Source organism: Macaca mulatta, chromosome 17 (genome assembly GCF_049350105.2).
Source record: "Macaca mulatta isolate MMU2019108-1 chromosome 17, T2T-MMU8v2.0, whole genome shotgun sequence".
In the NCBI taxonomy this organism is placed as follows: domain Eukaryota; kingdom Metazoa; phylum Chordata; class Mammalia; order Primates; family Cercopithecidae; genus Macaca; species Macaca mulatta.
The window spans coordinates 30616154-30633195 of NC_133422.1; the positions used below are offsets into that span (position 1 = coordinate 30616154).

General features: G+C 34.4%; 1 protein-coding gene across 4 annotated transcripts in view; it reads right to left on the reverse strand.

Annotated features, from left to right (window-relative positions):
- The window catches only part of INTS6 (integrator complex subunit 6), a 122754-nt gene that overhangs the window by 46770 nt on the left and 58942 nt on the right, over positions 1-17042 (reverse strand). For all 4 annotated transcript variants that reach the window (XR_003724325.2, XR_003724324.2, XM_015121104.3 and 1 more), the window contains 7 exons: positions 16659-16842; positions 10850-10975; positions 8922-9076; positions 5154-5306; positions 4894-5026; positions 3592-3686; positions 1037-1147 (listed from right to left, as the gene is read on the reverse strand). Coding sequence is in view for 2 of the 4 variants with exons in the window: in XM_015121104.3 (XP_014976590.1) it covers positions 1037-1147; positions 3592-3686; positions 4894-5026; positions 5154-5306; positions 8922-9076; positions 10850-10975; positions 16659-16842 (957 nt within the window). In the remaining 2 variants the exon portion in view is untranslated. The remainder of the gene's footprint in view (positions 1-1036; positions 1148-3591; positions 3687-4893; positions 5027-5153; positions 5307-8921; positions 9077-10849; positions 10976-16658; positions 16843-17042) is intronic.

Below are 17042 nucleotides of genomic sequence, written 5' to 3' on the forward strand. Positions count from 1 at the left end.
TGTAAATGCACACTAAATGAAATGTGTATTTCCAATTCAGGAGTGATAGAAAATTATTTTTTAAAAATCATCGTTACATAAGACATTTTTATTAGCACATCAATATGGCAAATAATTATGCAGTTCTTCCCTGGAAAGCAAGAAGCAATGTTTTGACTCCTCCCAAACTGCTTTTTGATTTGTAGTTAAGGTAGTGAGTCAGAAGTACTGGAAAAATAAAGTATTTCATAGGACATTAACAATTTCAGTCAGTTAAACTATATACTGCTTGACTACTATGGTATTTATTAATGTGATTTTTGGCCAGAATGACAAACTTCAGTGTTTTCTACAAACATTTCAAAGAAACTCCCATTCTGAAAGAAAAATCTACAGGTTTCAAAACATAAAGAAGTTTTTTTTTTCTTTTTTAAGGAAAAATGACTTTCTAATCTAAATTTCTCAAAAGATAAATAATGTTCACATATAGGAAGTCTAGGACCACACTCACGAAGCCATTTTCATAAATTAGGAATTATTATACAATTTTCTTTTTTCTTTTTTTTTTTTTGAGATAGAGTCTCGCTCTGTCGCCCAGGCTGGAGTGCAGTGGCACAATCTTGGCTCACTGCAAGCTCCACCTCCTGGGTTCACGCCATTCTCCTGCCTCAGCCTCCTGAGTAGCTGGGACTATAGGCGCCCGTCACCACGTCCGGCTAATTTTTTGGATTTTTAGTAGAGACGGAGGTTTCACCGTGTTAGCCAGGATGGTCTCGATCTTCTGACCTCATGATCCGCCTGCCCTGGCCTCCCAAAGTGCTGGGATTACAGGCGCGAGTCACCGTGCCCAGCCTATTATACAATTTTCAAATTAACATTTCAAACCATAGCACACCATGGGCGTGAGACAGAATTATGTAATATATGGCTCTAAAATGTAATATATTAATATAATGGAATTCCATTAGAACCATCAAGAACCAGCTTTAACCTGTTTAACTATCTTAGCCCAAACCATTCAAAATACTTAACGGCTCACTCTATTTCTTGATATTACCTGTTGACTCAGTTTTTTGAGGTATGAAATGACACTGTAACTAAGTCCATATTCCATACTGTCTGCTATTAGGTTAGGTGCTCCCATCATCCTAACAGCTTTCTTCAAGGGCTATAGGAAAAAAGAAAACATCATTCAATATTAAGCTTATTAAAAACTTATGGTTCCATGTATAGTCTGTCTTAAAATTTTCTCCAAAAAATTATTTCCCCTTCTTCTCCTCAATAAGGAAGTAACACAATCATATTTATGTTTCAGTAAAATGTTTGTCAGTGGGATGAAAGGCCATCTGAAGTAGTTAAAAAGGATTTAGAGGCCATAACAACTCCCCAAGACAAGAAGGATAAAATACTGGACTTCCTTGGTACCACTGGGAGATACTAGGAGATACTGGAAGAAATGGACAGAAGACACATTATAGAGGTAGCTCTGGGTAGTAAGTGAAAAACACTCAAGGAAAATGCAAGATTTCCACTTTGAGTAATTAGCTGCTCAACCACTCACTAGTTACATGATTCTAGATCAGATTATAAATAAGCTCTCTGTGGCTTAGTTTCTCATTTGTAAAATGAGGATAATAACAATACCTACCCCTTACAGGGTTGTCATGGGATTAAATGAGTTAATACACATAAAGCATTTTATAAAACCATTGGGTACAAAGTATTAATCATTACTATTATTATAATATGCTGAGCTGAAAAAAACAAGCTCTGAAGGAAACATAAGCAGGAGGAAAAAACAATCTAATATTTATTATGGATGTGGTAACTGAAAGTTACCTTTCAATTTTAAGGAGAGACTGAGAACTACTCTGTATGACAAAAAATATCACTACCAAGAGTGTCTAGCATATGTGAATGGGATAGAGCCAGAAAAAGGATGATAACCATTGACACATTAGAGTGTATAAGCACTGGTGTCAAACTGAAATCAAATCCCAGCCCTGATATTTAACACCTATCTGGCATGGCTAAATCCTCAGGGTTGCTACGAAACATAAATGAGTCAACATATGTAACAGTTCCTATTCAAAGTGTTTGTTCTTTTTTGCCCTTCTACTTGCCAGGCACTGTGTGCTAGACACATTCAATACAACTTATCTCTTAGAACTATAAAATGTCATGATTTTCAAAGCTCAAGAAATTAATCTCCTAATTATATTAGGGATGATTTAGAAAGATTATTTATAGCCAAATGCTATAATATTCCTGCATCAAAAACAGAAGTAATACATAAGTGATTTTAAGTACTTTTGTTAAAAGGTTACCTTTCACAAACTAAATCATGTATTTAATAAAATGCATGTTATTGGTTTTACCTACTATGATACACTAGTTTTGAAGTAATGAACTCCTCTAAAGCATATGGTTCTATGAGAATATACACTTATCCACCTTACAAGGTGTTTCTAGAGATTTGGGAAATAATACAACAAAAACTATTGTGCACCCTTAAAAAGAAATATAGTAGGCCCTACATATCTGTGGATTCCGTATTCTGTGAATTCAACCAACCACAGACTGAAAACGTTAGGAAAAAAAAAAATGGAACGTTGCATCTGTACTGAACATATACAGACTCTTTTTTCCTTGACATTATTCCTTAATCAATATAGTATAATAAGTACATACATATTAAGTAACCTAGAAATGGTTTAAAGTATACAAAAGAATGTGTGTAGGTTATATGCAAATACTACGCCATTTTATATGAGGGACTTGAGCATCTGTGACTTTTGGTGTCCATAGGTGATCCTGGAGCCAATCCTTCACAGATACTGAGAGACAACTATAATCATAAAACTATAATTTAAAAAGGTAGTACAACACTCGAGGTTAAAAGCCTAAATCTAAGCCAGACTGAATTTCAGGCCCCTCATCCCCTCACATGTTAGCTATGTAGCCTTGTGCAAATTATTTAATTTTTAATGCTTTAGTTTCCTCATCTGTGTAACAGAACCAATAATCATTTCTACCTCATAGGGTAACTGTATAAATTACTGATGTTGCTTAGGACAGTACCTGGTCTGAGTAAGCAGTACATAAATGTTCTCGTGATCATGATCATCATCACTACTCTGCAAATCACTGAAACCTCTCTTTACCTTTACATCTATAGTGGTCATTTGTATACTCAATTTTCATGTCATTTAATCTACAAAAGCAATAAATAAAAGTTTACAATACCCACAATAAACCATAAGCATAATATAATTAACAAGTTCTTCTTTTTTTTTTTTTTTTGGAGATGGAGTTTCGCTCTTGTTGCCCAGGCTGGAGTGCAGTGGCACAATCTTGGCTCATTGCAACCTCTGCCTTCCGGTTTCGAGCGATTCTCCTGCCTCAGCCTCCCGAGTAGCTGGGATTACAGGCGCCCGCCACCACGCCCAGCTAATTTTTGTATTTTTAGTAGAGACGGGTTTCACCATGTCAGCCAGGCTGGTCTTGATCTCCTGACCTCAAGATCCGCCCGCCTCGGCCTCCCAAAGTGCTGGGATTACAGGCGTGAGCCACTGCGCCCGGCCAACAAGTTCTTTTAAATAATATTCTTACCCCGAGATAGTAGGGAGGCATTGTCTTCAAATAACTTTCAAATGACTGTCTCCACTTCAATGTTGGTTTTGCTTTATGCACTTTAAACAAGTCATCTAGAAATGTATAATGTGAACAAACTATCACTACTCATTATTTTCACACATAGAAGTCAAGTCAAAGACGCTTCCTTTTTAAAGTCTGCCTTGTTATTTTTGAGAGAGTAACATCAGACTTTTCTTTAACATGAAAGGCAGTAAGATTTATGGTTTTGTCATTTTCTATAAAATGAAAAGATGTCAATTATGGTCTAAAAGTACATGTAGGAATTAAGTTAGAAACAGAAAATACACAAGGAAAATCTATGCTCTCCCTAGACCTAGACACAAAGCAGATTTGAAGACAGAAACAAAGCATGCATAATGTTTTCTATAAAATATATCTACTAATATTTTGGCTATAACTTTTAAATTTAAAGTGATTTCATGGAGCGTAAGTTTTCTCCAACAGCATTTCTCAAAAGTGATAGCTAGATGGTACCTAGAAACTAACTTTAGGCTTTTATCATATTATTTTGGAACAAACTCCTTTATTTAAAAAATATTTGCCAAATGAAAATTAAAGTATAGATAAATTCTTAGAAAATGCACTCAGATCTTGTTAACTATACTATGCTTCTACAAAATGTCTCATTTCAAATGGAAAGCCTACATTACCAATTCTGTTAGAAATCTAACCTGCAGAAAAGTTAGAATATTTAATTAAAAAATTTAAAATGTAATACCTTTGGCTGGGCACAGTGGCCCATGCCTGTAATCCCAGAACTTTGGGAGGCCAAGGCGGGCAGATCACCTGAAGTCAGGAGTTCAAGACCAGCCTGGTCAACATGGTGAAACCCTGCCTCTACTAAAAATAAAAAACTTAGCTGGGCATGGTGGTATATGCCTATAGTCCCAGCTACTTGGGAGGGAGGCAGAGGCAGGAGAATCGCTTGAACCTGGGAGACGGAGGTTGCAGCGAGCCAAGAATACGCCACTGCACTCCAGCCTGGGCGACAGAGCAAGACTCTATCCCCAAAAAGCTAAAAAAAAAAAAAACAAAAAAAAACCTTCATTAAATTGCAGACTAAAAAGTGTTACAGTATCATCTTTTAATTTACTATAAACACAAACAGGTTGTTATCTTTTCTTCAAGATGTTCAATATTTTAGAATATTCGAAATATTTTCATTGATTTCCAAAAGACAAGAAAATCTATAAGGAAATGCTCTTTAGGAGAACCTTTACATGCTAAGCCAAGGAGAATGTGACAAGAATGACTTACCTAAGAGGGGAAGAAGGACTGGATAATTGTAAGGCATCACAAATAAGTTGACACAGTTCAGTGCTGTACTGGCTTTCAAGTAACCAAAAGGATGACCAAGTTCACTATATTTTGCACTATTGCTCACGTACACCTGTTAGAAAGGAGCAATTAAAACTTTAATAACCTTTAAAGAATGTTATATAAACTACTGATTCAATTCAGCTTTTTAAGAAACACCTCATTTAAATTTTGGGGTCACTGTAAGTTGTTCAGCTCACCTGCCAACAAGTTTGAGGAGATTTCCTTTCCAGGATAAATTGAGTCAGTGGTGAAGGTTCCAACTCATATTTGTCAAAAGGAAGTTTATCAATAACCATTGGTTCACAGTCTGTACAGGAAAACTTCACTACAGGATGAGATGTACGAGGTGGCTAAAGGGGAAAGTCTTGTAATTACTATTTACATGAAATTCCAGAAACAAAACTAAGTATCCCTCATTATCAAAATTTACTCAGTTCCTCCATCTTGCTAATAAGAGTTTGATTTACTGTTAAAAGCAACATTAAGCTGAAAGAAAACACTTGAAAATGTAATGCTAAAGTTATTGCTAATATTCAAAAGAAAAAGACAAACACTTGAAAATCTGTAGAAATGAAAATAGTTTTAGGTCTTATGCAAAATTTAGTAATTGAGTATTCATTAATTTTTACATCCAAAAAATGAGAAATGTATATGGAAACTGTCACAAGTCTTCATTTGTAGCAATTTACTTATAGAGAGTAGTGACTTCCAACGTAATCATAGATATTGATCGGTTTTTGAATATACATTATATATTTCTAATTATATAAATTATAAATGTAGATGTGCATAAAAAAATATATGCCAAAATGGTATTAAAATAGGAGAAAAACAACCATAAATAGAACTTCTAATGCTTCCTTCCCTATTCCAGCAATTATTTTGGTAAACTCTATAGGATATACACCCTGTTCTAGAGGTATAAAAAAGAAATACTTTTTTAAAAAAGGCACGTTACCTCCCATCTACCTCTTAATAGTCCTCTTTCTAAAAATCTCACCAATTGTGAGATTTTGTGAACAAAATGAGCTATAAGGAAGTAATTTCAAATTTCATAGCTACTGGCTCAGTTACTGCTTATACCCTGGTGGTTCACAAATCTACTGTGTTGGGGTCAGATGGCTCTCATTTCTCTGCTGTATCTAACTATCTACTGGACATAACCTGAATCTTCCACAGGTCCCTCAGACACAATATGTACAATTTGTTATTTCTCCCCCAAGCTACAAAACCTGTTCTAAAAACCTAGTCATTATTCTTGATATCTTCCCATCATCCTCCATATTTAACTGTCACAAAGACCTGGATAAACCGATAACACAAATTCTAAGGCACTTACCAGAACACATAAACATGGTAGGTAGTTAGTCCTAGTTGCTGCCTTCTGTTAATACTAAACTCTCATCTCTCGAGAAATGTATCTTCTATTTCTTACCACTTTAATTTGGGCCTTCATCATTTCTCAGATTAGACTAGTACAACTGCCTTTTGCTTTGTTTAGTCTCTAATCAGCCCCCCTCTGATCAATCCTATGGCAGTGAAATATAAATAGGATCATATAACTTCCCTATCTAAAATTATTCAGTAAAAGTAACAGCCAAACACCTAAAAATAGTGTCTAGACTCTCAATATCACATACAAAGATCTTCAATGATCTGGTCCCTGCCTTCCCACACCACGCCATACAGACTCCACGCTTCTGCCATGCCAAGTACTTATTTTCTCCTTTGTGTATTGCAAACAAAGTTTAGAAGAATGAGTTGGCATGTAACAACCTCTAAAAGACTTCTTCCCTCATACCCCTTCCCACTCTGTACTCCAAAAACACACCAGGCTGTCAGGCCCACCTCCTCTGGCTCTGCCCCACCCCTCTATGACAGTTGGCACACTGTATTCTATGATGTGTACATGTCTGACCTGCCCATCGACGCATAATGTTCAAGAGGCGAAGCACTATGTTTTACTCATCTTGTGCTCCTGTGCCTAGCATGCACCTGATACACAGTTTATTCAATCAGTCCACGAAACACACTTATTCTGTGAATAAAAGTACTGAGATCCAAGATGGAAAGTGGAGGGAAAGATCCTCTAGAACTTGGCAAATAAAATTTTGCATATATGATTTTGTTTAATCCTCAAAACAACCCAGTAAGATGGAGCTATAAGCCACTTAACAGATGGGAAATTGAAGCTTACAAAAGATAACCAAAGGCACTAGTTAGTAACTAGTAGTGCTGTGATTCAAATTCACATCTTGTAACTTACATTTAACTTCATTAGCAATATTTCTTCAATATTACAATTTATGAAAATTTCACTTCCCCTAATATCCTTCAGTTACTAAAGTTTGCCAGTTCTTTCCAATATTATTTATTATTCTGTCTTCCATCATCATAATTCAACCACTTAAAATCTCTTACATGAACCATATCAATAGCCCTCTAGGTAACCTACCTGCCTTTCAGCTCATCTCCCCCTTCTAATTTTTCTGCATATAACCACTACCAAATCAATTTTTCTAAAGATGTCTGTTAAAAACATCTTCAACTGTTCTTTGAATTCCACTGTTAAAAAGCTAATATTCCTTAACCCTGCATTTAAAGTCATAAAAAATTTGGTTAGTTTAATAGTACTCTCAATGTCCTATATACATGTTATGATCCACCCATACTCAGCTACTTGTTACTCCTCTAAACATACCTTGTTCTTTTTCACTTCCATATTTTTTTCTCATACTACTTCCTTCTCCAATTGAAGTCCTACCCACCCTCTATGGCTTGTAAGAATTTGTGATAGACTGCTAGAGCAGCATTAATAGATAAGGGTTGTGATACTGGTTTTGGATTTCTTTCCATTACGACTCAGGTACTGTATGTTCTCCTGTACGTGTTAAATAAATACAATAGAATAAATAACCAACATGACAGTATTTCATACAAATAAGGTATCTGTTCTGTAAGAGTTGAAAGACCTCCAGAAGAGAAAGTAAAATGACCAAAGAAATTGTAAGTTTCTCCATAAAGCCTGACTAAAAAACTATGATGGTTCTATCAGAAAAAAGGTATGAAGAAGATACTTCAATGAAATTTAGAAAACCTTAACTTCATGCACTACTTTATTAAATCCCTAATGAATAAAGGAAATATCACTTTATAAATTCAAAATAAAAATTAACCTGAAGAGCTGATACAGGTTTGAAGTGCAAAAGGTTTCAAAAAGGTTTTGTTGTATGAAACATTACTAAAGACTGCTTAATGATCTCTGAAATACAATTCTTATTTTCTAAGGGTAAAATCAAGGAGAACCACTGCCATGCTCTCCCATAAAATATCCCTTAATGCCCTCAGATACTTGGGGAAAAAAATATGGAAAGAAAAGAGTACACTAACACAACTAAATGGATATTAATCTGTATAAATGTACCCTGTTATTTTAAGAATTATATAATGAATACTGATAATTCACCATGATCACTGAGCAAACTTCATTGTTCCTAAAAATAATTCAGGTAAACAAAATCAGAAAATCTGTTCTAGCTTAAACCTCCAATCTGCAACACTGTATATAACTAAAACCATACACATCAATATGAATTTAAGACTAAGTCCTAAAAAATTGCAGGCAAACTATTAAAATTATTTTCTAAACTTTCATTTAAATCCTAAATTGTGTCCCAGAGACAAATCCTCATTTAGAGTTCAAAGAGGAAATTTTGTACCCAGAAGCCAAGAATAAAAAACGTGAGCATAGTATTAGATTCTAAAGGAAGGAGATGCCTTTCTTTTTTCTATTACTTCATAATAAACAATACAGCACACTAAAGCAAGTAACAGGGTATCATAGCACTTTGAACATCTGTCTAATCCCCATAAATTAATCACAGCTTTCACAACAGAATTTAAAACTAATAGGAAAGGCAGCTGAATGGTTACTGTTACATAGTTACAGTCTCTCTGGTACTTACTAGTGTTGGCGAATTTTGATCTGGCCAAAAAGACTCTGGAACAGGCCAATGACCTATAGGAACCCCAGTTTTAGGATTTGGTCTGACATATATGAGTTTGTGACAGCTATGCCAAGGCTGAGATCCAAAAGGCCTTGATATATCTGGCTGCCCATCTACAGCAAAGAAATTAAGACAAAGAAAGCATGTATCATAAGTGGGGGATAAGCATAAAAAGTTAAATTATATCCATTATTACTTAATAAAAAATTCCTAATATTTGTTCTTTTCTAGGTTTTCCTATTTTTCTTAAATGGCAGAACGCTATGTCCGCTTAATATTTAGACTAGATTGTAATTCATTAAACAATAAGTACAAATTCCAACTATGAGTTCGCCAGTTCAAAGGAGGTCCGCAGCATCCTTTGCTTTCCCAACTGGAACACATAAAACATGCTTTACAGTGAATATCTGTTTGATGAATGACATGTTTTCTTCATCAGATGATAAGAGCAAGCACCCAATTTGCCACCTTTATCATCATATCCCAAATGTCAAAAACAGTGCCAGGCGCACAATAAATACTAGAATAAATAAGTATTGCAAATTGACTATTTTTTAGAAATCATTTTAACTGAAGCCTAAAAAAAACTTAATAAGCAAATCTAGACGAAAGCACCTACCTTTAATCTAAAATAACTTCAGCAAAACACCAACTATCTTCAACAATTTAGTGAACATTTACTAGTACCAAACTCTAAACAAAGCATTAAAATAATTTAAAAATAAATACATTGTAACAATTCAATTAAATTTTTTTTTAAGTCTGGTTTTGCTAAAGAAGACATGACACAACTTATTGTTATCACCCTTTCCTTCCCTACAGTACTCTCTCAGTGCCCCCATTCTTTCATTCATCTCTATGATCTTTCTCTTTTCCCAGGTACCTACTTTAGTGGACCACCTCTGCCAATTATCATTAAATGACTCTCTAAATCTTTGTGTGTGTGTGTGTGTGTGTGTGTGCGTTTTGAGACAGAGTTTCGCTCTTATTGCCCAGGCTGGAGTGCAATGGCGCCATCTTCGCTCACTGCAACCTCAGCCTCCTGGCCTCTGCTCCCAAGTTCAAGCAATTCTCCTGCCTCAGCCTCCCAAATAGCTGGGATTACAGGCATGCGCCACCACGCCTCGCCTGGCTAATTTTGTATTTTTAGTAGACACGGGGTGTCTCCATGTTGGTCAGGCTGGTCTCAAACTCCAAACCTCAGGTGATCCACCCGCCTTGGCCTCCCAAAGTGCTGGGATTAGAGGTGTGAGCCACCACGCCCAGCCATGACTCTCTAAATCTTGAAATAGGTAACATACAATGCAGAGGGTCTCAGCTATAAACCATCCATTGGTTGTACTATAACTCCTTATATCCACTGGCTATTGGAAATAGTTCATGATACAGAAGCTAAGAAAAAGCCATGTGGGACTCAGCTAGAGTTAGAAGAATCAAGCTTAATAAAGCCTGGTTCCTCATTTTTGACCCACATACACCATTTAGTTTCAATCAGTTTGATCCTTGGTCCAAAAGTAGCTAAGGAGTTAAACATCTAGGATTGAACACTTTGGGAATTAAACAGCATAGGAGAAGCATATATATGTTGACAGGCAATTGTATAATACTACAAAGAAATTATACATTTGCTTATCTATAAATACTTTAAAAGGCTTTTGACTCATCAAAATGTCAGGCAATAAACAATCATTAATACAAAAAGGTGATGCTAATAGACCACCGTTAGTTTACCTTGACTTTCCTATTTAATCTTCCCTCTTTACCAACAGCCTGTCTTAATAATTTAGTCTTGCCAATCTTAAGGCCAAATCACAGTAAGTTTTCAGTTCTAGTTGAATAAACAATAAAGCAAGTTTTGAATGTCTAAAACAAAAGTGCAATAATACCTTCTACGGGGGAAGGATCTGGTCCTGCTTTTTCAAAGTTTATTACCACCCCACTTTGTACTTTCTGCACCAAGGACTCCAGACACTGATTAAGCATTCTTGGAGAACACACAGAATATGAACGGCCTGAGATTTAAAAGAAAAAAAAAAAAAAGAAGAAGAATATAGTAAACTAGTTAGTTGCAAGAATTCCTATCTTTAGCAAGAAAAAAACAACTGTGGGGTTTCTGACAGTACTAATTAACAAAAGTTCAATGGTAGAAGTTGACTAATTTCATTATCTTATGAAAGTGCACAAAAAATCCTTATTTCCAACCAACCAACAATCCCATTTTGTGAGAGTATGTATTTTCTTCTAATTATAGGTATTTGGAACATAGAATTCTTGGTCTGAACAACACACAATGAAAACAAGTCACATATTTTATGTTTTTAAAAACATATACAAAAAACACACTATCTCCAATTATTATGCAATATAATTTATCTTTAACACATATACACACACACATCTAGTAACTGTCTCCCCAAAATCTTATTCCTGCTTAACAAAAGTATTATCACTAAGATTTACTGTGCACATAGTAGATATGTAATAACTACTTAACTAGTTCATTGGCAGTTTTTAAGTATTTTAAATATTTGCGTTTTAATATACAGATGGTAGCGTGTGCTTTTCTGAATTTCACTTAGCTTACATACTTGGGAATTACCTATCTTACGTGAATTCCCTTTTTGCACATTTTAACCTATACTACTTTTGGTTCAGAAGCATTAAATACTAGTGATTTTTTTAAAAGATACGAGTGAAAAGATTTTTTAAAGAGGAATTTTCAACAAAAATATCTAGACCTTAGCTATATAATACTTTATATACTAGACACATGTAGCTATTGAGAACTTGAAATATAGCTAGTCTGAATTGAAATGTATAGTAAGTATAAAATATACACCTGATTTTGTTGACTTAGTATTAAAAAAACTCAGTAATTTTAAAATATCAATCTCATACTGAAGTAATATTATGGATATATTGATTTAAGTAAAATATATTATTACAATTAATTTCATCTATTTTTAATTTTTAAAGTGGCTACTATGAAATTTTTAATTACATATGAAACTTGAATCAGATTTCTATTATACAGTTCTGATTCAGACCAACACTAAAAACCTAAAAACCTTGACAGCTAAAACTCAATCTTTGGCCAAATATTTTGCAGTATTATTTATAATAAGCTCAATATGAAGCCCTACTCTTTTACACATTCAACCAATTATTTCAGAACACAAGCTACATCATTACATTTGACACATCAAATTACTCATATCAACTTATATTTAAGGTGATTTGTTAAAGGCTACTCAGAAAAGAGAACATTATAGACAATGGTGATTCAAATCCTCAAAGTCAGCTTTACTTAGAAAAAATAAGTATCATATAACAACTGTATAAAATAATGATGACTGTAACCTTAACAAATATCTACCAATTACTGAGTATCTATTTGCCTGGCACTGTTCCAATCATTTTATGATATTAATTTCTTTAATCCTAGCAACAATTGTATGGGTTATTTTCCCCATTTTACAAATGAGAAAACTAAAGCACAGAGAGGTTAACTAACTTTTCCAAGTTAGCATAGTGATACAGCTACAATTCAAATCCTTACAGGGTATCAGAAACTATTCTGGATATCCTTTGTCCCTTGGAAATCCTCTGTTAATTTGAAATCATACTTAAAATAGAGCATTTATATGAAGTCATACTTATCTGAAAGAATTGGTAAATTTAAATCTTTTTTCTAAGTCAATTTAAGTATATACAAAAAGCAATCCATAAAAAGGTTAACCATCTTTACATGCAAAATATTAGAAGTTTACATAAAAGCTGAGTATCTTATTTCATGAAATTTAAGCATATTCCTAAGATGTCATTAAAAAGCAAAAGTATATAAACTATGACAATTATCTCTGCTCTCCTAAGTTGTGTCATCAATTATTAAGAAAACATAAGCAAATCAATCTTAACATGAAATAAAATTACTAATCAGTACATTTTACAAAAATTGGAGAAAAAGAATAAAATGAGTCATTTGGCAAATTAAAATCAATTATCTTAAAAGTTAAAGAGAAATAGCAAATTTTGCTTTCTTTACAAAGTGAGCCTATATCCTACGTAATGTTCCTCAAGCGAACTTATTGTCTATGTCAAAACTTACTCTTTGGAATATACAACACTTTGCGCTAATGCATAAAGTTTCTAGGATCACTACTTCTATTTGTGAAAAAAGTTATATTAGCATACACCTTCAAGTCAAGAAGCTGTCTCACTTTGGGTTATGTGGAGTCCACAAAAAAGCCAAACTAAATATAGTGAGTCTAAAGGTAGTATTAGCATCTTTGTCAAATAGAGAAGAAGCAAATGAATATTTCTAAGTTGGTCAATAGTCCTTACAGAGGCTAAGAAAGTTAAATGTATTTAATCTAGAAATATCTATAAATAATTTTTATAAAATACTTTAAAAATTCCTGATATATTCAACAACATGTCTATCAAACATTTAAAAATTTATTATCGTCCTTGCACCTCCCCCAAACCTGCTTCTCCCTAGTCTACCATCTCAGTCCTTGGCACAGCCATCCATCTCTAGTGGTTCAGAACAACTGAATCATCTGGGAACCATCCTTGATTGCTTCTTCCCTTATTGTCCTCATCTTTGGTTCTCTTTTACGTTAAGCCACCTCTCACCACCTCCAAAGCTAGAACAAAGTACTACTACTAGTCTTCCTGCTTTCATTCTTGCCACTCTGTATTCTCATCTAACAGGTGAAGTGGTATTTCAGAAATAGAAATCAGATGTCACCGCCTATAAAAAGCCTTCAAAAGGCTTCCCATCATACTTGGAAAATAAAAAAAACATTTATTGTAGCCTAAAGAGCCATTCAATATTTGGCCCCTGCCTACCTCTCTAAACCTAGCTACTATTCTATTCCTCCCTATGTAAGCTCCAGCCATGCCAGCCTTCCTGTCGCTTCCAAATATACAGAGAGCATGTCCCTTTCCTTGCCATTTCCCTCGCCTAGATATATGTGTAATTAACTCCATTATTCAGGTCTCTGCTCAAATGTTACCTCCTCAGAAGAAAACTTAGAATATTCCTTCTCTGCCTCAAGTTAGACTCTATTCCCTTACTCTGTTTTGTCTTCAAAGTAGGTAGCACCCTACTATGTACTACAATACTAGTAGGTAGTACTAGTACAAAATATCATTTATTTATTTTACATGATTATTATCTGTCACTCAGTACAAAGATGTAAGCTTTCTATTGTTCCTGCTGTACTCCGAACACCTAGTAACAGTTATTTGGTATAGAGTTACCTTTACCTGGTATCAAAATAAAAATGCTTACAATGACTATAATTATGTAATTAAAAAAATACATAGAAAGAAATATATTATTATTTTGGCAATACAGGTGAATTTTTTCCAATATTTCCTTAGTGAACATGAATTACTCTATAATGGGAAAAATAAAGTACACAAATACACACATGAACAATTACTTAAAAAAATTTTTTTTTTTTTTTGAGACAGAGTCTGGCTCTATCAGCCAGGCTGGAGCGCAGTGGTACGATCTCGACTCACTGCAACTTCCACCTCCCGGGCTCAAGCAATTCTCCTGCCTCAGCCGCCCAAAAAGCTGGGATTACAGGCATGTGCCACCATGCCCAGCTAATTTTTGTATTTTATTAGAGATGGGGTTTCACCATGTTGGCCAGGCTGGTCTCAAACTCCTGACCTCAGGTAATCCGCCTGCCTTGGCCTCCCAAAGTGTTGGGGTTACAGGCGTGAGCCACCGCGCCCAGCCAACCTCAAGTTTTAAAAATGCACAGGAATTGTTAGCAGTGATTACATATTTGGATAGTGCAATACCAGTGGGTATTATCTTTTTTGTTCTTTCTACTTTTCTGGTGTTTCCCAAAACTTTCTTTAGTGAACATCCTTTAAAAAAGAAAGAAAACACATTATTCAGAGATATGAAAAGGTGAGTGACATTTGAGCGGCTTACCTTATTGCTAGTAAGAGCATGAAAAGGGGCAAATAAACTATCACATCAGGAAGGATTTAGAATGTATATTTAGAGAAGACTTCCTAATTTCTTGTCTAAGATTTCTGCATCATTGAAAGATATCACCAAGGATGACTTTGGAACTTCTCCTCTAGAGATGTTCCTTTGAAAGAATAAGCAAAGTAGCTTTAATATATTACTGCCTAAAGGCAAGGATATAACTGCTACATGATATATCTCATGGTTCTTTTCAGACTCTTTGATTATACCACTCACTTCACTTCACACTGTGAATATTCCTGATCCTAGTGACAAAGTTATAGTATATTTAAGTCCCAAAAGTTCATCGTAATTCTAAGTTCAAATTAAGTAATTCACAGTAAGGAATTTCCAATGTGAGAATGTTATAGCCTCCAAGCCTTCCAGAATCTGTTAAGTAAAATCCCCAGTTAAAAAAAAAATTTTTTTAAATCAGAATTTTTAACAAGGGTGCCAGTTCAAAGCTGGAAACTGAAATTTCATGAATATAAATGTGCACCCTGCCACAGAAAAAAATACAACTGTCACCGAAAAATATTATCTATGTAAAGAGAACTGTTAGTAATTTTCAAATTTAGATGACAGGTTGTCCCTTAAAAAAAATTACATATATGCCTTTTTTGCCCTTTGTTAATTAAATTGTGAAGGCATTACAAAAGTTCACAAAAAGCATTTCTAGAAAATGAAAGCATTTAATGACATGAATAACAGTTTTCTAACTTATCTATTTCACACACCTGTGTAAGGTTAATCCCTTTTTGTCTGTGAATTTTGCAGATTTCCAAAACCCATAGAATTTTAGAAAAAATGCACCTAAAATATTAATTAGAACTTATATTTTCTCTTATGTAGCTGGCTATGATGAATCTCATTAGAGCACCAACTGTGTCTGCAGACTATGTCACAGGCCCTAATCGTAAGTAAAACAGTGGAATGCTAGACTTGCACGTTTTAATATCAAATACAGAATTTGATATTAAAATTACTTTAATAAAATTTTTAGGTGAGAACTGAAATGCTCCATGAAAGCAAAAATGCCATGTCTGTCTTACTGACTACTGAAAGCCAAAAGCATGGAACAATACTTGGTACACAGTAGGCACGCAATACATACCTATATGAAATTAATCCACCTGTTAGCTAATTCTACATTAAATGAGTTCTGAGTTGATTACATATGTATTTCACAATTTCCCTTGCTGTTCACTTAGCATAGTACCTATCTAATCTGATGTATAAGTGAAACAGAAGCTGGATAAGACCTCACTATCTGTTTCCTTTAATCTATCAATCTCTTTGCCTCTGGGAAAAATTGCACTTAACCAAGCATATCCCATCAAATATAGAGATGATCCTCAAAACATTTTTTGCAAAAAATAATGCTATGGTACTTCTAAATCATTGGCAATCTTTCTAGATAAGAAAATTACTTTAACAACTTCAAATACTAGCATTTTCTATACAAGTAGAAAAAATATTACCATTCCTTGTCATATCCAATAGTAACCACATTCTATTAAAATGAAGATCATAGACCATTATCAATAAATGTACTGTTAAAACCATATATGCCTATTAATTCCTAATATTAACTTGTTAAATAAAAACAAACATGGATGTTTGTTTTTGTACACTTTTAAAACATTCAGATAAAATCTGCTTTAAGTTACCGAATTACTGCCAGCAAAAAAACTTACCACCTGTCACTTCACACATTGGTGTGATTGCAGAGTCATCTAAAGGCACACCTGTCAACTGTTCTGATTCTACTGACATGGTGCCAGGCAACCGCAGCACTAATGCAAAGAGTCTCTGATCCCAACGAAAAGGTTCCTTGGTCAATTCACTTCCAGGCAAAGGAGAATTAAGAGGTAAATGAAGCTGAAAGTAGGGGGGAAAAAAACAGTAATAAGAATTCCACAGGCTATTTTTTCAAAAAGCCTACTTTAACTACACTTATGTTAAAACTCCATCAACTCTCCTATCACTTGAAAAACAAGCTCAAATATAAAAGCTTATTCAGACATAGCTAAAACAGCACATGATACTGTTAATTTTCTATAGACTGAAAAATATCTGTA